This window comes from Anopheles coluzzii, chromosome 2 (genome assembly GCF_943734685.1).
Source record: "Anopheles coluzzii chromosome 2, AcolN3, whole genome shotgun sequence".
NCBI classification, from domain to species: domain Eukaryota; kingdom Metazoa; phylum Arthropoda; class Insecta; order Diptera; family Culicidae; genus Anopheles; species Anopheles coluzzii.
The window spans coordinates 123,650,886-123,676,409 of NC_064670.1; the positions used below are offsets into that span (position 1 = coordinate 123,650,886).

General features: G+C 52.1%; 6 protein-coding genes across 9 annotated transcripts; 1 reads left to right on the forward strand and 5 right to left on the reverse strand.

The window, feature by feature from the left end:
- Positions 1-95: 95 nt before the first annotated feature.
- On the reverse strand, positions 96-2,035 carry LOC120954046 (zinc finger protein 184-like). The gene is made up of 3 exons (XM_040374610.2): positions 1,942-2,035; positions 816-1,876; positions 96-742 (listed from the first exon to the last, which is right to left on the reverse strand). Exons 2-3 carry the CDS (start codon positions 1,862-1,864, stop codon positions 181-183), a joined length of 1,611 nt encoding a protein of 536 aa, XP_040230544.2. The 5' UTR covers positions 1,865-1,876; positions 1,942-2,035; the 3' UTR covers positions 96-180.
- Positions 2,036-3,062: 1,027 nt separating this feature from the next.
- On the reverse strand, positions 3,063-6,660 carry LOC120954045 (TATA box-binding protein-like 2). Its single transcript, XM_040374608.2, has 3 exons — positions 5,218-6,660; positions 4,887-5,139; positions 3,063-4,691 (listed from the first exon to the last, which is right to left on the reverse strand). Exons 1-3 carry the CDS (start codon positions 6,169-6,171, stop codon positions 4,240-4,242), a joined length of 1,659 nt encoding a protein of 552 aa, XP_040230542.2. The 5' UTR covers positions 6,172-6,660; the 3' UTR covers positions 3,063-4,239.
- A 792-nt stretch (positions 6,661-7,452) lies between these two features.
- Positions 7,453-10,661, reverse strand: LOC125906693 (zinc finger protein 845-like). The gene is made up of 2 exons (XM_049606564.1): positions 8,437-10,661; positions 7,453-8,366 (listed from the first exon to the last, which is right to left on the reverse strand). Exons 1-2 carry the CDS (start codon positions 10,272-10,274, stop codon positions 7,889-7,891), a joined length of 2,316 nt encoding a protein of 771 aa, XP_049462521.1. The 5' UTR covers positions 10,275-10,661; the 3' UTR covers positions 7,453-7,888.
- Positions 10,662-11,105: 444 nt separating this feature from the next.
- LOC120954048 (28S ribosomal protein S22, mitochondrial) lies at positions 11,106-12,560 on the reverse strand. The gene is made up of 2 exons (XM_040374612.2): positions 12,300-12,560; positions 11,106-12,223 (listed from the first exon to the last, which is right to left on the reverse strand). The coding sequence occupies exons 1-2, from the start codon at positions 12,436-12,438 to the stop codon at positions 11,235-11,237; spliced, it is 1,128 nt and encodes a 375-aa protein (XP_040230546.1). The 5' UTR covers positions 12,439-12,560; the 3' UTR covers positions 11,106-11,234.
- Positions 12,561-12,801: 241 nt separating this feature from the next.
- On the forward strand, positions 12,802-15,160 carry LOC120954049 (peroxisomal membrane protein PMP34). Its single transcript, XM_040374613.2, has 3 exons — positions 12,802-13,238; positions 13,318-13,378; positions 13,672-15,160. The coding sequence occupies exons 1-3, from the start codon at positions 13,170-13,172 to the stop codon at positions 14,514-14,516; spliced, it is 975 nt and encodes a 324-aa protein (XP_040230547.1). The 5' UTR covers positions 12,802-13,169; the 3' UTR covers positions 14,517-15,160.
- Positions 15,161-16,403: 1,243 nt separating this feature from the next.
- Positions 16,404-25,465, reverse strand: LOC120954044 (ubiquitin carboxyl-terminal hydrolase 36). 4 transcript variants are annotated; one of them, XM_040374605.2, is made up of 4 exons: positions 21,793-23,361; positions 21,415-21,561; positions 21,038-21,304; positions 16,404-20,947 (listed from the first exon to the last, which is right to left on the reverse strand). In XM_040374605.2, exons 1-4 carry the CDS (start codon positions 21,953-21,955, stop codon positions 18,066-18,068), a joined length of 3,459 nt encoding a protein of 1,152 aa, XP_040230539.2. In that variant the 5' UTR covers positions 21,956-23,361; the 3' UTR covers positions 16,404-18,065. The 4 variants fall into 4 exon arrangements, with proteins under 4 accessions (XP_040230539.2, XP_040230538.2, XP_040230540.2 ...); XM_040374604.2 differs by lacking the exons at positions 21,415-21,561; positions 21,793-23,361 and adding an exon at positions 23,523-25,465; XM_040374606.2 differs by lacking the exon at positions 21,415-21,561 and having other exon boundaries at positions 21,793-23,362.
- Between the last annotated feature and the right edge of the window lie 59 nt (positions 25,466-25,524).

Sequence of the window (25,524 nt, forward strand, 5' to 3'; positions counted from 1 at the left end):
TGTTTATAGAGGGTCTTGGTTCAGTTCTTCACCTTTTCTTGGAATTCGAAGCTACGATTTTGGTGGAAAATTTGCACAGTAATCAGCACAGATCGAGCACATTCCTACGTAAGCGATTTATTATTTTACTGTATTACTACTCCTAGCATAAAAACGCACACATATACGCGCGCATTCGGTTCAGGTAGAGGGCATATCCGTGATGCGGTTAACCTTAAACCGTACACCCTCCTTGCGCTTCCGCTGCATCTCCAGCCACTGCTCGTAGTGCGCCTGCTTCCGGTGCGTGTACAGCTGCGTCTCGAAGCTGAACGTCTTCGGACAGTACGGACACTGGTACAGCACACTCTTCGTGTGCGTCGTCATGTGTTCGGTCAGTTTAATCTTCTTCTTAAACTGCTTCGCACAGATCGGGCACGGGAACGAACGCTCCGTGCACACGTTGGCCAGGTGCGCGTTGAGATTGTGCTTCGACTTGAACACCTTCCCGCATGTGCCGCAGCTGGCGGGCGGATGTTCCGTGTGCATGCGCTTGATGTGCGTCTGCAGCGTGTACTTGTCCCGCAGCACTACGCCACACTTTTCGCAGGTGGCGGAAACCGTCTTCCGCAATCCCTCCACGTGTTCCTCCATGTGTTGCGTGAGGGCAAGACGCGACTTGAACGTGCGCGGACAGTGTTCGCAGATGTAGCGCGATTCGTGAACTGCCCGCTTGTGGTCCTCGATCGTGTATCTGCTGAAGCTGTAGGAGAAGGGGAATAGGAGCAATCAGTAGAACGTGGGACTTGCCAAAGGTGCAACCGTAAAACACCCACCTTTTCTGACACTGGTCACAGACGACATCCTTCGAGGTGTGCATTTTCTTCACGTGCGCCGTAAGCCGAGCCTTGAACGGGAACCGCTTGCCACACTCCTCGCAGCAGTAAGTGCGCTCCTGGTGCTTGTTCTTCATGTGCTCCGCCATGTTCTGGTGCACCTCCTCGCACACCACGCACCGGAACCGGTCCGGGTTCTGATGCATGTCCCGATGCTCGAGCAGCTTCGCCCGATAGCGGAACTTTTTGTCGCACATCGGACACTTGATGCGCGTAGCGCCGACCTGCTCGTGCACCTTTCGCATGTGCTTGTTCAGCTCCCTCAGATTGCTGTACTCGATCGACGGTTCGCCGGCCAGCATCCGCTCCGCATCACAAATCTCGCACACCAGCCGCTGGTAAAACTCCAGTATCTCCTTATCCACCTTGGGCTCTTTCTTGCCTATGGCCGATGCTTTGCCGCCGCGCTTCACCCGATCCGGCACCGAGGAATCGTCACTATCGTCGGAAGACAACGAGTTCGTATCGTCATCCGCCAGAGGTTCCTCATCCTCCAACTCCATCGACTGGCTGGGCAACAGTTTGTCACAGTCGTCACTGTCCGGAAGTGGTTCTCTCTCATGCTCCTCCGCTTCCTCCTCCTCCTCTTCCTCTTTTATCGTTACATTCGCATCTTCACCCAGTGGTTCGTACTTTATGTCGACAAATTCCATTCCATAAACGACTCCCTCCACGCGCTGTTCGACCGGGTCAGCTTCCTTCCGGTCTGGGGGCCGCAGATCCGCTTTGCTAGTGTGCTGCTCGCTGACCATCCGGTAGAACTCATCGAACTCCTTCAATCTACTCCAGCAGCGTTCGCAGACGAGTGTTAGGGTGATGTTCATGTCGAGATACTGTGTTACCATGGCCAACACATCTTTCCCGGTGAAGATGGGATCCGATCTGCCGAAGCAAACACTTTCCCAGCGCAGACACACATCGCACCGTGGATGATCCCGTGGAGAGTTGGCAACGATCCTGGAGCTATTTTCCACCTTCACTGACGCCATGACGAACACGGGCTGCAAGAGGAATGTCCTCCTATGTCGTTTTATTTATGTTCACAGTAACAGTAACATCCAGTTACCTGGCGATAGCTATTGCAGCGAGAAAATGCAAACAATTTCCCCCAAATCGGGAGGGAGGGATTTGTTGTGGTTAGCAAATGTCACATCAGCTGTCACATCGTAGCAAACGGTGCAGGGGAAAGTACGAGAAAAAAACGATGCATTTTCACTGCATCGGAATTTCCTGATTTTCCACATTCAATCTATTTGGTTAATAATGCACAAAAATCAGTTTTATAAGGAACAAAATTAAATATATTTCAACATAGATTACATGCATGGTCATATGTCCACTATTGCTACTACTACCGCTCTACCATTGCAATGCTTCCCCCTCAAAAGAGAGACCTTTTTTTTAGTTTATTTAGCCCTTAAAAAACATTATATTTCACCGAAACTCGCATTGCAATGGGGAAAAAGGTCACCCGATCACCATCGCACACCGATCGACGGCCGCCCGATCCGCGTAAACGCCAACGCGCCATCGCGCCGTGACGCAACACGTGGGCGTCCGGCAGGGAAAAACTGCAATTTCAAAACTCAGTACCTTCTCCTCTGTGCATGCCGAAAATAGAATCTGGATTCTCATCGGTCCAGCCGCTATGCGTGCAGATGAATGCCGTCTCTTTGTTTTGAGTCATCATCTGCTGTTGCGAAAGGGATTTTCTTTTTTGGGAACACCACACCACGCTCTCATGCCTCGTGCCGCCTATGCATAACCATCGGACAGTGTAATGGCAGTTATTATTTATTACACACGCTCATATGTGTTTTACAATTAAATCAATGCTTAGGTTTTTGAAAACAAAATTGCCAACTGCAGTACAGCATTTAAACACATCGCAGCCAATTTCTTTACTTATGCTACTAGTGTTCTGCAACAGAACCAGGTCGACAAGTATGAAAACTGTTTGGCTTTGGGAACAGAAATGGAGGGGCAACTGTGTGTTGTAGTTGGTTCGGATTTTGTTTTTAAAAATACAAGGAATTATTTTATTCACCAAAAAGGAAATCGCCACGCTTTTCCGATGCATTGCATTGGCGCCGGATCGATGCGTTGCGCATTCTGCTTTATCTCTCTCTCTCTCTCTCTCTCTCTCTTCCTCTCTTCCTTCTCTTGATCTGTTTTTTTCGCTTTCCTTTAGACAACCGATGCACCGTACTTGGTTAAACGTTGGCGGATTGTTTTCGTGTTTATTTTCATCACATTGTCATAATTCGAGTCAAGGATGTGTGGCGCTGCTTTTCTCCTTCTTTGTTTTGCCGGACGAATCTTTCCGCCCACTTCGCAGCTAAATCGCACAATCGCTCTATCTCACTCTGCTCCCCTCTTTGCTCCCCATTCATATGTGTTTTCTTTCTCCCCTCTCCCTCCATCCCTCTCCCTTAAGCTATCACCAAAGATGTTTGCCTTGGTACATTGATGTTTGCCTTGGCAACGCACAATTTTCAAGTCATAGAAGGGACGCGCGTTAGGGTCCTTTAGAATCAGACACACACACGATCAGATTACATTTAAATCGACATCGAACGAACGGCGGTGTGTCACAGTTTATACACAATCTAATTGCTCGGCGTGTTTTTTTGTTTGTTTGTTTGGGGGGGAAAAGGATTTCCTACCGGGGTAGGGCGAAGCTCCCGCCAGAAAGCTTCAACCGTTTGATCCACTGGAAAGGACAGTAAATCTTCCAATGGGTGTGTGTGTGTGAGGGTGTGTAGTATGCCATGGTAAAATAAGAAGCTGGTCTCTCTCCATCTCTCTCTCTCTCTATCTCTCTCTAGCGAACCAGCAGATGTATGTAATAATGATGAGAAACAGTGCCAGAGTTCCATACTTGACGACCTAATTAAATAATTGTTTACTTGTTGATCTTGCTGCTCTCCCTTCCTCTCCTGTGCTTCTGTTCTGCCCTCTTTTGATCGGATGTCCTCCTGGAGGACAGTAACGGGTGTGTGTGTGTGTATGTGTATGTGTGTGTGGCATTATTATCCGTCTGTTTTCTTACGTTTCCTATGCTTCCGGGGCAGTCACTTCTGTCCGTGTTGTCTCTCTCCGCTCTACGCTCTTGATTGATGAGGCTCTCTCTGGATGCTTAGTAACGACTCATTGATCCTTCCGTTTTTGTCCACCAATTGTCTATAGTTTTACGCGCGCGCGCTTTTTGTCCTGCCACCACCATCACCACCGGGGCCCGGACGACGACGACGACGACGACAAAACTTCCGATAAGGATGCAATAGTATGTGCACCACCAAAAGGCTGCTTTGGGACTGTTTGTGTGTCTGACACGACACGCGAGTGAGTGGTCACGCTTCCTCTATTCGTAATCACTGACGCACAGATCGTCGTCGGACATGCTGTCCCCGTCGTTTACAGCCCGGCCCGATGGGCGCAGCTGGCGCATTCGGCGCCTCTTACCGTTCTGCCTAATACTATTGATTTTGTGTATTGCTTTGGTGTTGTTACGCGTGCGGACGTCTTCATCGTCGCCGAACGTCTCGAGCTCATCGTCCGGCTGCTCCTCCTCGGGCTGCTGCATCGTCGGTTCGTCGGCCGTGCCGTTCCAGTACGTGAGGCCCTCCTCCGCTTCCGCCAGCGCGCCCTCGCGGTCCTCCTCGATCAGATGGTCGACATCGTGCGGGTCAAAGTCCGGCGGTGGCTGCTGCTTCGCCATCGCCTGCTTCTCGATCGGCGTCCGCTTCTTGCGAAACTCGTACACGAGCGGGAATATTTGCTCAATTGCCGCTTGCACAAAGGCCACACTAGCCGCTGGCGTCCGGCCGGAGTCCAGGATTTTAAAGCGAGAAGAGAGAGAGAGAGCGTAAACAAAAAGGGAATTCAATAACCACTCTAAACGGTGAATGTTGTAAGTTCAATGCAAACGGATGCACGAAAGCTCAATTACTCCCCTAAACCGATGTCCCATTCCCCACCCGGAACCCAGCCCACTCGCAATACACCTACCGGTGACGGTAATGCTTCCGGTTGAGAATATTTTCAGGGTCGCTTTCGGCGAGTACAGCTTGTAGGTGACGCCCGGGTGCAGCTCCGGCTCGTAGCTGGCATCCTTTTTGTACTTCTCCGAGAAGTTGACAATCATGATGCCGAACGGCATGCTGCAGGTGCCGAGTACATTCACGATACGAAAGTTCCTAAATCTAACATTAAATCCTAACTTCTGAAGGCAACGTGAGTAGCGTCGTGCCGCTATTTTTGCCTGCGAAAACAAAGTAGACGAAACCCCGCATTAGGCAGTGGCAAAGAAAGAAGTAAAGTGTTTGGGGATGCTACCAACCTGATGCTCTGACGTAGCACCGGTGCAAGTAATTTTTCCGGACGACCAAATCGAAGCAGTCGTGTAGGGGCGGCGCAGCTTCATCGTTACCATCCCGTGCTCCCTCCGGAACTCGACATTGTGCCCATGGCGGGCGATGTCGTGCAGATTCAGATGACAGCGTACGCTGAACGAGCAGACCACGTTGTTGATCACGATGTCAATCTCCGGCTGCTCCTCCTGCGGTTCATTGTCCGGGCTCGTTTCTTTGGTTTCCAGCGACAGCTCGGTATCAGCGCCCGTCGGATCCGATTCGGTGGGAGTGTTCGTCGTGATCGTGGTGCTGTTGTTGGTTGTGGTACCGCTGCTACTGCTGCTGCTGGTGGTGGTGCTACTGCTGCTGGAGGTGATGGTGGTGGTGGTATTACTGGCCAGGATGATGCTGCTGCTGTTGCCTGTGGTGGTGGTTGTCAAGCTGGTACTGTCACCGATCTTAGCGCCTGCCTTCTTTTCGCCGATTGCTCCGTCGCCTACTGGTGATGCGTTCGATAAAACCGACAGCTGCTGTTGGTGGTTGGTAGTCGTTGTTGTCGCGAACATCAAGGAACTGTGATTAATCATTCCGCCTGCGATGGACTGGTGATACTGGTGGTCGCTCGGAAGCGATATCACGGTGCTAGTGCTGCCCTTCGCAAGCCTAACAACACCGGAAGTGCTCGACTGCTGCTGCTGCTGCTGTTGCGGATGTTGCCGTAGATGGAGCCCGTTCGCAACGCTCACCACCTCATTATGTCCGGTGGCCGAATTCACACCGAGTACCGTGGCTTTGCCACCAACACTAATTCCGTTGCGAAGAACCGTGCCAGAACCGGCGGTGTTGCTGTTGGTGCTACTGCTGCTACTAGTGCCACTGATACCATTGGGCGCACTGGAGGTGCTAATGGCGTTGCTGATGAAGGAGCTGGTACCCACCATTCGCGATACGGACTGGTTTGTGTGTGTTTGTGTGTGTATGTGTGTGTGTGTGGATGTGATTGTTTGGTGTGGTGTTCTATCTGCACACGACTCACAGTTAAGGCACACGCTGCATTCCGAGGCACGGCTAACTAACTCCTCATAAGCTCATTCTGCGCGCACGGCTGCGTTCGGTGTGGTCAATGAATTGCACTCTATTTTTATCAAGTTCACATCGAGTCTGGCGACGGGGTCGGCGAAAACTGCTCCCATGCGGCAAATATCGCACGCTTCCTGTCCGCCCACTGGCCGTGTGCGATAGTGCGCTCGCTGCTGCAGGTCTTGCGCCACCGCTACGCTAGGAAATCGCACTTTAAATACCGTTTTTCGCGAATCTTTTCGGAGCGAGGCGTCGAACGTTGTTGTCGATTTGTTGTTTATGATCGAGACAATAGTTTTTTCCTTCTTTTTCTGTCGTTCGCCATTGGACAGGAGGCGACTGTCAGTAGGCTGTGACAGGTCTGTGCACAGTGAGCGCCCCCACATCTCACGGACACTTTGTCGGTCTGATCATCTGGTGGATTTTGGATGGAACATTCCACCACTGAAAACCATTCATCGATTTACGAAAATTAAATTATTTTAATCCGGGCTTCGGTGAGTTTTTTTCCAGTTCCACTATCTTTTACTAAATTAAGCACATTTCTTGATTGAATAGGCAGTAAGCTTGACTAAAAGACGTGAATTTGTTATAACTTTTTTTATGTTTAACTTCCACGGACACAGTAAAAATATGTTAATAAATAAGCTTACCACACACAATCACGTAAATGCTTGATACAAACAGATTTGTCCTAATTTGTTACAATATCATAAAGCGCAATTAATTGCCCTAATACGCTCCCACTATCCATCTTTCGTCGACTTTTGCTAATATTTCCGACACAGCTGTCGGAGTGTGCGATGATCGACGTATCGCCATGTCCTTTTTTGTCCTGTGTCCCTTTCTTTTACGGGTGTCCGTGTAGCATGATCTAATCCTTTGTATATGCATATCGATGCATCATAGAAAAAAATCCCACTCATAATCGAATTGGCTCAAAATGGCTTAAGTAATGCAAAAATAAAGCCGTATCCTTGCTACAATTATGAATTTGTATCCTGAAGGGTTTTTTTACGCATTACAACTACCCTACTCCTCTCCCCGGTTTTGTCATCCAACCCTCTCGCTCTCTCTCCCTCTCTGTTCTCACTACTTGCACCCAACGCACTAGCCACTAATGCACGCGCTCTGCTAGATAGTTAAGCCGCTAAAACAAAAAATATTTTATTTTATGTTCTTTTTTCCCACTTTAGGAGCCCCCATCGTTATCAGCATAATTCACTTTTCCTCTTATCGTAGTGCCGGGCGGGAGCGAATTCCGTACCGCACGCACTGTTCCTACATAGCCCGTGCTTTACAAACACGCCTCAATAGTGCATTGTTACGTTGGATTTGCCTTTAGCCTTTTCACAATATATAGGTCTTCGGCATCCTCGCATCCTCCCCGCTCCCCTCAGCTCACACTTTAATCCTCTCCGTCCTTCACATGCGTATAATAATGTTGCTGTAGTGTTTTCAATCCCTAAACGTACATACTATATGCTACATAATAATATTATTATGTTAATTCGATCGCGTTCGGAGCGCGCGCGTGCATCATCTCATCGTCGTCTCCTCTGCCGCTGCCTCTGCCGCTTAGTCGGCGCCGCGTGGGTGAATCGTCATGTGTTGTTTCAACTTTGTCCGCTTCTTAAACTGCTTGCCGCAGGTCGTGCAGCCAAAGAGCCGTGTCGTGCACACGTTCGCGGTGTGCGTGTTGAGACTGTGCTTCGATTTGAACGTCTTGCCGCACGTGTTGCACGTCGCCGGCGTCTGCTCCGCGTGGATGCGCTTCATGTGGGCCTTCAGGTTGTACTCGTCCTTCAGGACGGAGTTGCACAGGGAGCAGCTGACGGTCGCGGCAGAGCTCGGTTGTTGCTGCGGTAGCGGCAGTGGGAGCGGTTGCGGTTGCTGCTGCTGCGGCGGCTGCTGCTGCTCCCCGTTGTTATGCCCCTCCATGTGTCGTTCGAGCGAGACGCGCGTCTTGAACGTTTTCGGGCAGTTTTCACAGATGAACGTCCCACCGTGACCGTGGACCGTTTTCTTGTGTTTCTCGATGCTGAACTTTGTAAATCTGCAAACGGAACGAAAGCAAAAGCGATTAGAAACAAAGCGGGGAGGAATTATTACCCTTTGCTACTTACGGTTTGTTACATTCCTCACAGATAATGTCCTTCTTCATGTGCACCTTGGCCATGTGGGCAGTGAGTCTGTTCTTGAAAGGAAACCGCTTGCCGCACTCCTCGCAAGCAAACTCCCACTCCTGGTGCTTGTTCTGCATGTGCTCCTCCAGGTTCTGGTGCACCTCCTGGCACACGCCGCACCGGAACCGTTCCGGATTCTCGTGCATATCCTTATGCTCGACCAGCTTGACGCGCGAGCGAAACTTTTTCGCGCACAGCTGACACTTGACCGTGCCCGACTCGAGCCCGTGCACCGTCCGCATGTGCTGGTTCAGCTGCTTCAGCGACCGGTACTCCTCCTCCTGGGTCGTTGCTGCTGCTGCCGCTTCCGGATGGCCCGCTCCCGCGGCAACACCGCCCGGGTCACCGCCGGGGCCGGCCACCGCGACAGCCACAGCGACCTTTTCCGGATCGCAAATCTCACATATGATGGGTTTGTAGAAATCGAATATTTCTCTATCTAGCGTCTGCTTCTGCTCCTCGGTCAGCTCGGGCCCCGGCTCGCCGCCCGGGTTGCCCGACTTGCCGGAATCTTCCTCCAGCAGCGCGTTTGGCTGGTGCATGCGCTTGTGCTCGAGCAGCTTCGGGCGCGTACGGATCTTCTTCTCACACAGTGGACACTTTACCGTACCGGCCTGCTGCCCGTGCACCAGCCGCATGTGGTGGTTTAGCTCCTTCACCGTCGCGTACAGCATCGCGCTGGCCTGTGGACCGGCCCCGGCAGCAGCACTGGCCGCCGTGTCGCACACATCGCAGCTGATGCGCTTGTAAAACTCCAGTATCTCCTTGTCCATCTGCTCGGACTGCAGCTTCTCTGCGTCGTCCTCGGACGTGGCGTCCTGCCGCTGGTGCACGCTCTTGTGCTCCAGCAGCTTCCCCCGCGTGCGGAACATTTTGCCACACTGCGGACAGCTGACCCGGCCCGTCTCCTCCCCGTGCATCAGCTTCATGTGCTGGTTCAGCTCCTTCATCGTGCCGTACTCGATGCGTTCCTCGCACACGTCACAGACCAGCTTGTAAAAGTCGATAATCTCATCGTCCATCTCTTGGTTGCGGCGCTTCCGGCTGCTCGGTGTGTTGCCCGTGACCGGCCGGATTCGGCTGCTTTCCGGTTCCGTATCGTTGTGCTGCGACGTGTACACCGACGGACACTCTGCCGCTGTACCGTTGCCCCCGACAGCCGTTACCCCGGATCCGCCGGATGGTAGCATTCCGTTCACTTCGTGCTTCATCCCATAATCCGGAACATCGGACAGCAACGGCACGGGCCCGTCCACCAGCGGCGACGGGTCAAACTTTTGCTCGCCTCCATGATGACCGTTCTGATTGACGCCTTCCAACGCCGCCGCCGCCTGCTCAGCATTGTATTGTACCTGCTCCTGCATAGGCGGCTCTTGCTTCGGTTGCAGTACTGCTGCCGCTGCTGCGGCCTGCCGTTCTTGGTGGACGTTCTGCACCATCAAGTAGAATCGGTTAAACTCGTACACCGCGTACCCGCAGTCCCGGCAGACGTAGTGTTTGCCTGCCTCCTGCGGAAACTGCAGCCCGACGTGCTTCCACACCAGATACGGCATCTCCTTCGGGTCGTCCTCCCGCGGCATGAACATGTCGAAGCAGATCTGCTCCGCCCGGAGCGTGAGACACAGTCCGCATTCCTTTTGATTGATGACATCGTAAACACTGTTCGGTGGTGGTGGTGCTGCTGCTGCAGCCGAGGCTAGCGGCAGCGGTGGTGGTGGTGGTGGCGGTGCTGCTGCTGCTGCTGCTGGTGGTGGTGCTACAGCCGCCGCTGCATCCATCGCTCTCCGGGTGCTGCTCCGCTACGGAACGGTTCCGCGGGACGACGGGCGAAACACGGGGTGGGCGTAAAAGCTTTTCCACTCACACACACACGCACACAGGCACACATGTACGCACACTCGCACTCACGCACGCACACAGTTTTTCATCGCGAGCGCCCGCTGACGTTTACATTCTTCGCACTTTTGGACACTTTTCCAGGCCCTGCTTCGCATCCAAGTAGCTGCAAAATGGTCGCCGTCGATTCGCCCGCACACTTTTGCTGCCAATTTCCCGACACTTTTCGCTGTTTCTGCTGCTGCACAAAAAGGAAACCAAAGGTGTTGGTGGTAGTAGTAGTACGGGAGCGTCTTGACGTTTTGCCAAGTTGTGTAAAATATAAACAGCCAGGTAGGCAGAGTGACCAGAAATACCGATTTCTCTGTATTCCTACCGACTCACAGCTGTAAGCCCCTTAAAACTACAGATTTTTCATTTAGGGCGGTGGCAACGCTGATCCGATGCTATTTTATACACGATTCCTACAAGGTTTGTTCCACGGAAGGGCCTTTGTTTACATTTTTCCGAAAAATTGCCAAGCTTTATCGATCGGCGAAGGACGTTGGTTCTAGCGACCTTGGCTAGAATGTCAGCTGCCAGGGCTTTTGCCTTCGGTCGGTGTGCCTCTGCAAATTGAGACGGAATAATTCAACCGTTGGTGAAGCTTCACGCTCAATTGAGGGATTATTTTCAACAAAATATTTGCATTTCTATTTTCTATCGATTTTCGATGCATTCACAGCCGCTAATTTTCATTCTTTCGTTTCTCCTGCAGCAATACCACCGTTCGGTACAGGAAGTCGCACTTCGCGGAACGTTATGTATTTTCATTTTATTTTCTCGTTCTCAACCTAAACACTACACATTTAACATCGACGTCCCGTTACTGACCGCCTCCCCTCCTTCCCCTCGCCACCCATTCAGCTTTCCCCGTGCATCCTCCTGATGCCCTGCGCAAGTCGAAGCTTCTCCGCCGCCATCTCACGGTACGCCTGTACGGCCAGGTTCAGCTGCACCTTCTTCGTGGCCTGCCCGTTCACAAACTGCTCTATGATCGACAGGTACTGTTCGTCCTGCTTCAACTCGTCGACCGACTTTTCGGCCGCATCAAACAAGCTGGGCATTTGCGTTTGGAGTGCAATCTGCTTCACGCCCTCATCGATCGGCATACCGTGCAGCGTGGAGTACAGCACGATCAGCTCAATTCCATTGCGCAGATAGTCCTGTTTGATCATGTCCAGCAGCAGATCGTCGATCAGCCTGTGCCAGGCAAGGAAGAACACAAATGGGCCAAAGTGGCGCGTCGACCGCAGTGCGTCGAACGATCGGCTTTCGTTGATGTGCTGGTACACTTTGGCCGTGATGTGGTGGTAGTCCTTCTCGTACGGCTCGAACTGTACGCAGGCCCGATCCAGCACGAACTCGTACTTGCCCTCCTCGAGCAGACGCTGCAGATGCTCGTCCTCGAACATCGGTGGCTGGTGGATGGAGCGGCCGGTGAGCGGGAAGTAGATCTGGTTCAGACGCTTGCGCATCTCGTACGGCGCTTCCTGCAGCGTGCCGTCCGGATGGCGCACCACGATCGAGCGCTGACTGTTCTTCAACCCGTACGTGATGTCGGTAAAGACGAACTTCGAGGTGGAAAGTGACTTGAGCGCGCCGTCCTTCGATATGACACGGCAGCTGTCCTGCTGTTCCTGCACGACCGGTGGCATCTGCAGCATCTGTTGGGCCTGCTCGATCGAATGCAGCAGCTCGCGTCGCAGCTGCTCGTCGGTCATGAACCGATACTCGACCGTGTTATCTTTGACCGAGCGCTTCCGGAACACCTTGTCCAGCTCCAGCCGCGTAATGGACTTGAGCAGCTGCTGCACATCGTCGCGCAGGAATGCAGGTGCCGGATCCTTCTCTGCAAAGGTAGGGAGGAATGGTTTGGATAGATTTCGGAGCAAAGCACACACATGACGGCCGGGACCAACACTCACCGTAGCTAAGGAAAGGTTCACTGTTGGACTGGGCTGTGGAGCTTAGCGAGCGACACAGGGTCGGATTGGTGTGAGAAACTGTACTACTTCGCCTTGCCAAACCACCGATCAGGCGGAGATCTTTAAACAGCTTCCACATCCTTTTAGTTAGAGCAGACTCTGTGGAAAGTATTGTATAATTTGTAGCACGTTTGTTTGGAGTCGGCAAATTTACACTGCGAAGAAAAACATCACCGAACGAAACGTCAAACAAAACATGGGTGAGCTGCTGACCACACGAAGCCAAATTGGTTTTTTATTTCGGTGTACAATTTTTATAACGAATCGGTTGATTATTTTGCCTATAAAAAATACGCAAAATTATTTTCTCAAATAATTCTACATTCCGGATAAAATTGTAAAGAGCAAAAATTAAATTACGCTGCACTGTGGGACGCTGCACCAGGCTGACAGCAGAACGCGTTGACAGTTGAAAGACCGTTCCTTCACCGCGTTTCGAACCCCCCCCCCCCCCCCCTCCAGTAGGCAGCAGCACTGCCCCGATAGTTGCCCGATTCTCGCTGGTGCTAATCCGCGCTTCATCGGACGATTCGAGTGCAGAAAACGCTCAAGAGGTGAACACACATATTTTTGCGTCAATTACTTCGCCCGCGGAAGGTCAGCAGACACAAGCCCATACAAGGTGTGTGTGCGTGCGTTTGAGTGTGTGTATCTGTGCGCATCGTAGACGGGTCGGTATGGTAGGACAGATCTAAGCAGGGAACTTAGCTTGACCCCAAAACAAGAATCATAGTGTGCTGTGGTCGCAAAGATACCGAGTGTACCGCATTGCTCATTCTACCAGAAACGCACGTTCCCCCCCCAAAAAACATGTCTCAGTCCAAGTTGAAGCAAGTGTTTAGCTACCAATCGTGGGTACACGCGGTATCCGGATCGGCGGTAAGTGAGCACATCGCAAGCTTGTGTCCAACCACCCCAAATGAACCTGTCCCGCTGAACGAGTTTTCTCTCCTTCCAGGGTAGCGTGATTGCGATGTCAGCCTTCTATCCACTGGACACCGTACGTAGTCGTCTGCAGTGTAAGTAAATAGATCTAAGTAGGCCTTCCGTTAGTTGCAATTACGTAAATACGACTGCTGCTGGACCGCTTCTCGTCCAGTCACCTCCGCTTTGCTAGAGCAAGCAGAGAGGCAAAGGTCATGTAGCAGGGAGGTTTCCCGTGTGGACTTCTTATCGAATTTGATACCCAATTAGCTAACCTGTGTGATGGTGATAAGCCAGATGCTAAATCCCATTCGCGCTGTTGCTATCCAATCTCTTCCGTTGCTTTTACCAATTTAACCATTTGTTTCAATTTTTCACATCTTTCCAGTGGAAGAACCCGAACGGCGCAAAGCGCTCAGCACGTGGCGCGTCCTTCGCAGCCTGATCGACGAGGAGGGCTTTGAAACGCTGTACCGCGGCCTGGTCCCCGTGCTCGAGAGCCTCTGCATCTCCAACTTTGTCTATTTCTACACCTTCCACAGTCTAAAGGCACTGCGGGGAGGCGGCGGTCAATCCGCCCTCGGCGATCTGCTGCTCGGATCACTGGCGGGCGTAGTGAACGTACTAACCACAACACCATGCTGGGTAGTTAACACAAGACTAAAGATGAAAGGACTCGGCCAGCAGCACGGCAAACGGGCAAACGGTCCAGTCGCCTCCGGCAGCGACGTACAGTACGACGGTTTGCTCGACGGTCTACAGTACATCGCTCGGACGGAGGGCGTACGGGGGCTGTGGGCTGGCGCAGTGCCCTCCCTCATGCTCGTCATCAATCCCGCCATCCAGTTCATGGTGTACGAGTCGCTCAAGCGTCGCCTGACCGCAGCTGGAAACGCCAAATCATCACCCTCCGCCATCACGTTCTTCAGCATAGGCGCGGTCGCAAAGATGATCGCCACCGTGCTGACCTACCCGCTGCAGCTGGTACAAACGAAACTGCGCCACGGGAACACGGACCGCAGCCTGAACCTACCGCCCAACGTCGATACCGTGCAGATGCTGCTGATCATCCTGAAGCGCCAGGGCGTTGCTGGATTGTTCCGTGGGCTGGAAGCGAAGCTGCTGCAAACCGTGCTTACCGCGGCCCTTATGTTTATGGCATACGAAAAGATTGCCCGGTTTGTCACGTCCCTGCTGCTGACGAAGGGTGGCGTCACTGCGGTACGACACTGAGAGGTGGGGGAGGGGGGTTTGAGAACCAAAATTCTCCAAAACGGCTCTACCAAACAGTCGCTCTTTGTGACTCTCTGTCTGTCTCTCTCTCTCTCTCTTTCTCTATCTGCATCCCTTTATTTTCGGGTGGCTATTGGTGGCATGCTTGGCAGGGAATGAACCGAAAACCATCGGTTTATCCGTGCCGCACCTAGTCTAGTCTTGGACGAACAAAGTTTTATTTAACGGTTTAATTGTATGCTTCTACCATCGGTCCGTTTACTATGTTTGACTACTACTGTGATGATGATAATAGTAATCGACCTTTACCGACATTCCCCTTACGCATGACTATTATTATTATTTAAAACCAACATATAGTTAATTGTATTAACAATTGTGTCGCGAACTTTTGTTTATTTAGTTCATCATCATTTTGGGGTCATTGTTTTCGGGTCCATCAGCTTTAATTGATTTCCAAATGGGATAATGGGGATATTGGGGGAAAAAACAGGAGGCTAAAAGGAGGTGGTAAAATTAGTTTTCCATTTTGACTACGTTTAAATTTACGTGTGCTTAGCGAATAAGGCACCGCCACCAGGTGCCAGAGGTGCAAGTGGAAAGAGGTGAAAAGAATGGAAAATAAAAATGAATTAAAATATTATCCTCAATTGTTCTTTCGCTGAGAGTGGGACACACAACTGCTAATTTATAGTTTAAGGCTGTACGATTTATTAACTTAGTTTCATCGGAATTTAATGTCTAGAGCTGTGTGTGTGTTTTTTTCTTTAATTACATGGGAGAGTAGCAAGGACTAGGGGCGGCCACCACCAGTCAACTTGGCGACGCGTACGGGGGGCGCCGCAGCCTACTACTACTACTATTGTATGTAAATTGTGTTACTATCTTTCCCTTTCGTGGGTTGGATATTTTGCTTTTTTCTTCCTTTCATAGACTTGTTTCATTTTTGTGTTTTATTCTTTTATTCTACCCATGGTTTATCGTATCGTACTTTCTTTTGTTTGTTTTGTTTTTGCGTAACGCTCTATAATAGTGCGATAGAGTATCAGAACCCCTAGTTACTGCTGTTTAGTATTTACATAGTATAAGTTTTGTCCATAATCTAAATTGCGCCCAACAAATAAACAAACAAACGCAAGGTAAGGTGGTTTAGGGTATCCGGGGAGGTGATAATAGAATTCGGTAGGTAAATCGGTACTTAAATCCTTTGCACCCTTTTGAAATGAAACAAATATGAAAACTCGCACATAATTACCAACCGATGGTGGTGTCCTGATGTTCCTGTTCAATGCTTACTTCACCTTCGACAGCCTTCTTCCAACCTAGGGTGTGGTGCTGCTGTCTCTCTCTATTGCTATAGCAACGAGCTGTGTGTGCTGCTAACTGGCTTTACACTATTATAGGGTTTGTTAAGCTTCTTCCCGCTCCCCCGTTCGCTTTCTATTTTTGCAGCACAAACAGTACAAACATTTTGCGGGTTCGCTTTGCTGCGGAACTTTGAACCTTCCTGCTGCTCTCCCTCCAGTCATTTCGTAGCTGTTTCACTAAAACTAAAGGATTTCATTGTTTTGTTTTTCTTCTTCTTTGCTTCTTTGCTTTCTCTGTGAAGAAAAGAGTAATTCGATTAATTGGAAACGCTCATCTAACTACGAAGAACCACTAAAAACAAAACGTACAACAACACAAGCATCGCAACAAGCTTTCTCCTGCGTCTAAACTAAATGCCATAAAGATACATAACATAAAAAAGGAGTATGCCTAATGTATATTGTAAAAAAGAAAATAAAAAAAAACTCCCTTACTCAAACATCTCTCACATATTACTGCGAATTGTATCTACACATAGGTGTGCCCGAGCCTATCTCTTTTTTGTAGTATGTTGCTCCAAAACTTCGGGACTACACCACATCCCCCCGGCAGGTCACTCTCTGGTCTGTTCGTTAATCGCGTATCTACCATACATATATCTAAATCGTTTATGTCCGGAACACACCACACCTTTAAAGCTCAACTGCAGCTTACGGAGACGGAAGATTATAAAGATAGTAAAAAGACTCACATCCTCCTCTGACAGATCCCTTCTATCAGGTGCGGCGGTGCATTACGGCTTGAGGTTGGCTTGATTTCTTATACCTCTCTCTCTCTCTCTCTTTTTCTCTTTGTATGAATGCTTTTCATCACTACACGCTCCCTCCCTGTTCTGCCTCACTCTCTTACAAGGAGGTAATTGAATGAATTTACAGCTTTTCTAATTCGTTATTGGGCAACAATAGTACTGTTGTGTCCCATGGATTTCTTAAGCAACCAAATTTACAGCGTCTTTACTTTGAATTCTTCTTATTACAAGTCACCCACCGAATGTCGCTTTGCACGGACTACTACTACACCACTTCATCCATCTCTTCATTCTCTTAGCCCTTGCTGCAAATATATGTATTTGATAGAGTGTAAATCTAGTAGGCATGCTTCTATGTACACAGACTATAAAACTAGCGCCATCAAACCAACGTAGCGTACGCGCTTAGGGGATATTGGAGGATTTCCTTTATGCCAATCCACTGCTTGATAGTGCCGGTTTTATCTATTTGCCTTTTTCTTTTTTTTCTATCATCCAATTTACGTTATTCGTCGTCTCGGCATTTCGCGCCACCTTTATTGGCTTCCATCGGACGAACAACACACATTCACTTCAATTCCCTTGTATAATGTTCTGCTTCGATTTTTGCCGGGTTTTTTTTTTCACTTCCGCCATCATTTCGTCCAATGGTTTGCCTAGCGCAAATAAGTAGTTTTTTTTTTCTATGTACAATTTCATGTTACATGGTTTTGCTTTTCTTTTTCTCAGCCTCAGGTGGGCTTTCGGTAGCCCTGTGTCATAAATTCTGTCCCACACTTTCCGTTCCAGTTTGCTTGCTTTATTAACAACGTTCCCGGCGCACTAAATTGCATATTCAAACAACGAAGGGGATTGGGGGAGTGCTTTCTAAAATGTACGTAACGAACGAAAAAAAGCACTTCAAACAAGAAAAATGGTTATTGGAAAACCATCGAGACTTTTGAAAGAGCTCACACGTCAGACACGGAGGGAGGGATGGGTTGGTTTTGATCGCCCGTGGGAGGCAGTAGCACGACGGGAGTACACTAACGACACTCGAAACCTGACCCGGTAATAAAACAGTACTACAAACAAAATGCACATTATTAATCTTGTGACACACGCACGTGTTTAGATCGTGATTTTTCAAGTACAATAGTAAGATCTACTCAAAAAAAAACGTTCTCTGCTAACCATGTAATGGAAATGGCTTTCTCTAGTCCTCTTTTCGTCGCCAACTTCGATCCACAATGACGACTTCAGGAAAGCTGCCCATCCATCACACATCCTTTGGATCGACACACAGCAACATCCGCCTGCCATTGCTATGCCAAGTGAGGAACGCGGCCTACTCCGTTCGCACTTCCATATACACGTAATTGGATCTTATTCACTCTTTCTCTCTCCTAGATCCCTTTTCCCCGGATCCTTACATCCCCCTGGGCCGAGCTCTATTATCGATGATAAAACCCATTGCTACCGCCACCACCACCAGCCATGCCGCTACCCGACTCACTGCGCTGATGGTGATGATGAGCCTTTGAGTGGAATCCGCCACCATTGCGACCACCGAACCGTCTGCCACCGGTACGAAACCCACTATTTCCACCACCACCATGATGCCGATGGCCATTTCCATTCTGGTAGTAGCCACCACCGCCACCACCACCGCGGTAGTTGTTCTGGTGATGATTGTTGAAGTGGTTGCGGTTGCCACCGTTACCCATCCATTTGCCATTGCTGCCGCCACCGCCCGTTTGGTGATTCTGGTACTGCTGGAACGGGTTGTTGCCGTTGTTGCCACTGTTGTTGTTGTTGTTGTTGTTGTTATTGGGCCCGCCGGTACCTGCCTTGGTCTTCTTCGTGCGTCCTCTATCCATTTCCGTTTCTCGATCGTCTTCAATCTGGCGCTTGCGTTCCTCCCGTCGATCATTGGCCAGCTCTCGGTCCATTGCCGTCTGCTGACCGTTCCAGCTCTTCACTGGGGCGCCGTATCCTCGATGCGAGTACTTCATCAGCATCTGAACAGCCGAAGCGCCACCATTCCGATTGCCATTGCCATTGCTGGACCCATTTCCTTCACCGCCCGGCGACGATGAGCGGCTTCCCGCTGCTCCATTCGAATGATGCCCGTTCGTCGTCGCAGTATAGCTGCTCTTCTTGCCAACTGCCCCATTTTGTGCGTGCCGATGCCCATTGCTCAATGGGGTAGTAGCGTCACCACCACCACCACCACCGTTCGCAGAAGCAGCACCATTTCGTTGCGGAACCACCTTTTGCTGCTTCTGTCCCGGGGAGCTAGTCGGGGAGGAAACGCCTGAGGTTGTCGGAGAGGAAGACTTGGAGGACGAAGCGGAACCGCTGTCCGGGTAGCTTAGCTGGTCGGCCGTACTGCTCTTGGAGACCTTCCAAAGACCTGCCTTGGTTTTGATCATCTGTGGCGAGCGGGAGGAAGACGTGCTGGTCCGCTCCTCGTCATCCTGGTCCTCCTCCTCCTCGTCGTCATCGTCCCCGTCATCTTCGTCTTGCTCATCCTTAGCACTGCGTTTGCCGTTCGCAAACAACGATGGGGCGCTACTGTGCGGCTTGGCACGTTTGGCCGCTGCACTGGCGCCACCATTCGTCAGCACGAGCGATTTGCCGGCGATCGTAGCTCTACTGTGCGCCTTCTCGTCCACATCGTCGTCCTCACTGGTGCTGCTGGTATCATCGCTATCGTACGGCACCAGACTGATCACGGCCGAGCCGGTCGAGCCGTTGCCGTTGTCCAACGATTTGCTCGGTGAACTGAGCGGCAGCTTCGGCATCGAGGCAAGCAGTGGAGTAGAGAGGGACTTTCCCTTCGCCTCACCGTGCTGCACACCGTTCAGGGGCGTCGCACTGCGCGCATTGATGTCGGGCAGTTTGGGTATTTTGCTGCTGCCGCCCGACATCGTCTCCTGTTGTTGCTGGTGGTGCTTCAGGGGCGAGCAGAGCGGCGATGCATTCGACAGGGTGGATGCGGTCGACGAGGGTGAGGAAAAGTGGGCATGCTCTCTGCCGGAAGCGCTGGTCGATGAGGTTACGCTGGTGGCGGCAGCCGTGGCACTGTTGCCGCTAGCACCAGCGCTCCCGCCGCCGCCTGCTGATCTACTACTGCCGCCGGTGGTGACGGTTGCTGAGGGGTGGTGGATGTTGCTGCTGCTGCTGCTGCTTCCGTTCGTCGTCGCGGTTGGTAGCACTGGCCCAATAAAGCCCGGCTTCTGCTCCAGCTTGCTCGGGAAGAGGCCACCAGCAGCTCCATTGCCGCCGCCAGTACCGAGCACCCGGAGTGGCGATGAATTAGTGACTTTTCCGGGCGTGCCACCACTCCCTCCACCACCCCCACTAGTACTCCCGCCACCGGCGGAACCACTGCCGAACCCGGTCGGCGTACTCCCGTTGCTCAGGTGGCCCATCGACGTGAGCGTGGCGGTACTGCTCGGCTGCCCCACGGAGACGGTGGCCTTCGGCCGGCAGGTCCCGTTCGGTAGGCCGACCGCACCGGCCGCCACACTTTCCAGCTCGTAAAACAGTATGTACGCGTTCGTGCTCATCACGTTGTGAATGCCGATGGGGCGCACGGAGCTGTCGTCGAACACGTGGTACCCGCCCGCATCCGTGTGCCCGATGGCGGTGTAGTGGCCGCAGTGCTGCGTGCTTCCCAGATGCGTCACCATTGAGGTCAGCCGGTAGGTAAGCTTGCCGCCGTTCGAGCGCATGGCGGGCGACGAGTACGGCGTGAGGTCCAGCTTGGAGCGCAGCTCCACGTGCTTGTTGATTTTGGCACCGAGCATCGAGAAGCGCTTCAGCTGCACGCACAGCACGAACGGGGCACGCTCGAGTGAGAACTGCTTGGTGGCGGCGACGCGCCGCTTGCACGCCTCGCACTTGTACCCCATCTCCTCGAGCCGCTCGCGGGCAAAGTACAGCTCGAGCGCCTCGTCGATCGAGTTCGCTTTCCGGATGTCGAGCAGCAGGTCCTCGAAGTGCTGGAACGTGGTCGACACGTGCTGGCAGGACAGACACTTCACCTCGGACCGCAAGTATCCGCCGAGGATCTGGTTCAGCGGGGTCGTTTCCTTGCTGTACTGGTCCAGCTCCTTGCTGTTCTTCGTTCGGCCGATGTAGGACTTTTCCATCGCCTCCACCAGATAGCGCAGAAACTCGTGTGCATCCTCCTGCCGGCCCGGCACCAGATGCTTGCACACGAGCCGCAGCTTCGAGTACACCAGGTAGGGCCGGAACGCGGTCTGGTTGGACTGTGATTCGAGCAGCGTTTTGGCCATCGCACAGATAATGCAGCTACCGCCGGAACCTGCCGGAAAACAAAGCACCCCGCGCTCGATTAGAACCAGAACCAGCCAGTGGAAATTGAGAGGAGGAATGTGGAGCAATCGCTACTTACCGCCATCATCACATTTGGCCCGGTGCGGCTCATCCGACAGCAACCAGTTGGCGATCGCCGGCACGTGGAACAGGGCTTGCAGGGTCGAGTTAAGGTAGCAGGTGTTGCCCATGTTCATCATACCGGCTCCCACCAGCCACTTGCGTCCGGTCGTTTTCCATCCGATCTGGACGTTTTCGCGCGGGAAGAGCGTCCGCTTCGGCGTTGGCAGTGTGTTGGTGTCCATCCTTCCGGCGGCAGTGCTGCTAGCGGAGGCTGGGACGCCATCTGCAAGGGAGGGACACAGAGAGATAGAGAGAGAGGGAGAGAAAGACACAGAGAGAGAAAGAGCATTAGTAAACGCGCTCTTCCACGGTTGACTGGTACGATGGCATCACTTTCATTGCGTTGCTGCAGCTGCAAACGACGCAGAGACGCTTCCAGACGATCCACCATGCTGTTGCTGCTGCTGCTGCTGACCGCATCGAGAGATCGACGGCGGCGGTTGAGAGGAAAAGCAAATGTCTCCAACAAAATAAAGGCAGCTTACGAAAATAAATTTCAATTACAAACCACACTCCACACATCACACACATCACGCACACAACCCCGCGTTGGGCGCTTTCCCTCCTTGATGGATTCACCACTGTGCGCGCTGGTAATGGAGAGCAGTGCCTTCTAAGATCGTTACAACGTACGTATTGCCAAGTAAGTGTGTGAGAATGAGCAACTAATTTTCCTGCTTTCGTGTACTGCCCCGCCTGGGATCAACCTACCTTCGACGATCTGCGACAAAGTGACACTGGTTGTCCGCTGCCAGCGTCTGATCGTTTTTCGGCGTGCGGTCGTACGCAGGCTACTCCACAGCGGGACCAGAAAGCGCAACACCAGCTGACAAAAGTAGCGAAACTGTAGCTTGACTAATCGCATAAAATGCATCCCGGTCGCGGCACGACTCCCCGGCGGCGTCGGCACATCATCAGGACGATGATTTTCGGGCCCTCTTGTTCGACGAAAGCCGCTGAAAAGGGGCGGCCGACGAGGGCGTGCGGCACAGCACAGCACACGTAATACTTCGTCGCTGCTAGCTGCCGCCCGGTCCGGAGTGTTTTCGTGTTTGTCGCGCTGCTGCTACTAGTAGCTGGGATTTATTTCCGTCACTTAGACGCCCGGTCGCGATGCGCTCTGAGCGGTTGGGCAGGGTCGTATTTGGGTCATTGGAATGATACCGCGTGTGCGTCGTGTTAGAATTTCGATTTTTCACCCACTTCCCGCGGATCAACCCGTTCGTTCCGTGCCGAAGAAAACCCCACTTCACCGCAGTACGCAGCGCACAGACACCTGAAGGTGGCTTTAGCAGCACGTGTGTGCTCTCTAGTGTCAGATAATCAGAAGCACGTTCTCGGTGGTACCATTATCAGCCACACACACACACACACACACACACTAAAAAAGGTGACCAAAGGGGGAGTCCACAGTACCACCCCGCAACACTCCTACTTCAACAGTTCACGCGCAATGGCAAAGGCCACCGTAATTCGTCGAGGACGAGAGCATTCGTGCTGGTGTGCGTGTATGCGTCGCTCCGTTTCTCTGGGCCTTAAAGGGTCACATTATTAATTAAGCCCCCCTTCACCCGTACGACCCGCGAGCGTAATAACATTAGGTGAAAATGCGCGTTCACTTTCTCGCACGAGGAGTTTTCCACTGGGGTCGGACTGAAGGTGAAATCCTAACTTTCCCTGCGGGGGCACGACGAGCGAGAGCAACTATTGGGGACACCACACGCAGTGTTTTTCTTTTGGGGCTAGGAAAACTTGTTGGGATCGATACGACGACGACGACCATCACTTCATTTCTCTGCACACACAACACACTTCCGCAGTTGTCCGAGTATGCTGACAAATGTCAAAAATTCCTCACGCACATGATTATTTTGTCGCCCCCCTCGTCGTCTCTTGGTAAGTACAGCAGTAATAGTGAGATTTTCTCCCATTTGTCTGTACAAATAGCGCGCGCGGTGTTATCGATCTTTTTTTCTCCTTCAACCACCCACCACCTCTTTCCATCAACACACGTACTCACACACACACATACACATGCCCCACAACCCCGTTGGTCGTCTTCTTCTTGTTCGAATCGTATAGAAATGACAACTTGATTCGTCGTGTTTTGTCCCGCTAGTTGAGTGCTTCACTCGCTGCGGGAACGTGTGTCTGTGCTAAGCACCGTCCGCCCGAAAACTGCGAATGCCTTTGCTTGCAGTTCCGTTTGCTCAGCACAACATCAACAGCCGTATCGGGGTGACAGATGGCCGAGAGGAAACTCGTGCATGAGTCATTTGGAGGGCGGAATGAAACCTACAATGTGGTAGAGGGAGGGGGGGGGGGGAGAATTTATGCACTTTCTCAATCCCCACACTTACCCGTGTGTGTGTCTGTTTTACGATGCATGAAAACATAGAAGAACAAAAAAAAGGAACACTCCACTGCCCATTGGTACTTACTTTGTTGCTGAAGCACATTGGCAGACGATTTGGCCGCGCTGGGTGATTGGGAGGCAGAGAACTTCAGCGAACCGCCGCCGTTCATGGTCAGATGTGTGTTTGGCGCTCCACCAGCGGACGCTTTCGACGACAGTCCAGCACCGAACGATGAGCCGGAGGAGGACGAGGAGTTGCCAAGGGAACCTCCACCGCTGCTGCTGTCGTTCGGTGTTGTCGCCTTCAGGACGATGTACTTGGACTTGAGCTTGTCCAGGCTGGTGTTGTAGCTGGGACCTTCCTCGTACGTGATCGGCTTCACCTGCTGTCCCTGGCGCAGCGACTGGCTGATGGATTCCACCAAATCGTTCGCTCCGTCGTCCTCCAGCTCGCCATGCTGCTGGTCGAGCTCGCTGTCAAGCAGGGCCGGCACCGTCCGCCGGAACGGCTGCTGCTGCTGCTGCTTGTTGGTGGCCGCCGTGTGTGTGCTGGACGATCCGGTGGTTCCGTTCATTGTGACCCCGTTGCTCAGACCGCCGCCCGTTCGTCCATTTGTTGTGCCGCCCGACGAGTGCAACGCATCCCGTATTGCTGCGCTCACAAGCGATGGTGTCGAATCGCAAACCATTTGGATGGGCATTGCCGTCGACACTGCTGGGGGCTATGGGGATGAGGCGAGGAGGGGGTGTGAGTTTGTCCCAGTACCGCAACCGGGAACAGGCCACTACGGTGCTACGGCAGGCGGAGTGGGGGAGTGGGGGCCCGTGAGATGTTGCCTCTCGCTAGGGAAAGTTTCACCTGTCACACTGAAACGCGCCGTTCTGCGTTTCGACTGCAATTTGGGTACTTTTTCACCGCCCTTCCACCAATACCAACAAACACACACACGCACACATACACACACGCGCGCGCGAGCGCCACCGAATGCCCTTGCTCTACCACACGTTCAGCAGTTTAAAGCGCCGTGTTATTCCCCGCACCAGCACGGATCTGGTCCAGGGAAGGGTTAATTCCAAAATTCGTTTTTTTTGTTGCTGCTTTTACCACATGCGGACGTCAGCGATCTGACTCCCTTCTCCTTGCGCACAACACCAAGGACTATTCCCTTCCCACAAACACCTCGTCGCTTCGAACACTTTTACGTCGTCTTCGTCGTCCGGACAAATGTCATACGCACGTCGTAGCCGGAACCTTTTTGCGGGAACGTTTCTCTCCCCTCTGCCGTGGGGTTTGAAGGCCGGTTCACGCCACACAAACGACGAGATGTTGTACCCCGATCGGTACGCACTGTCACCACACATCCGTCGCTTCCCGTTCTGGTTGAAATTTTCGTCCCCAAAATACGCGACAAAACACACGCGTTTTTCGCTATTGAAGCGCTCGACGACCACGACGACCAAGAGCATGCGGCTCACGTACGTTCTTCTCCATCGTGCTACACACACTGTGCACACACATCTCTCGACGTACACAAAACACACTCACACACTACCAACCGTCAACCATACACACACACACACACCGACGGACTGTGTGCGGCTGAAGCAGTGTGTGAGAGAGAGCGAGAGGGAGACTATGGCGCCCTTTCGAGGCGCGTTTGTGTAAGTGAAACAGTCGGACAGGGGCCGGGCGGTCGAAACACCGGGAGCACGGACGCAGGACGGAAAACACACACACACACACGCATACGCACACGCACGAGTGCTGCTGGCACACGGAATTGTATGACAGAGGCGACGGGTTTTTTGGAACCACTTTTTCGAGGTTAAATGCTGCCCTCGCAACGATACTCGATGCTCGATGAAGTGCAGGCAACGTCCGGCACACTTTTCACACGCCTTTAGCAGGCGGCGTGAGTCCGCAAACACTAAATTCAGCCGTTTTATTCGCGCTCGTTTACACTGCGGCGAAACCGTGTGTGTTTCTCAAAATCCGATTCCGTTTCGTGTGTCGTGGGGTAGGGGGAGTCATTCCCATCCGACGGTCCGGTTTTGAAAGAACATGCGGGAACAGGATTATGGCGAAT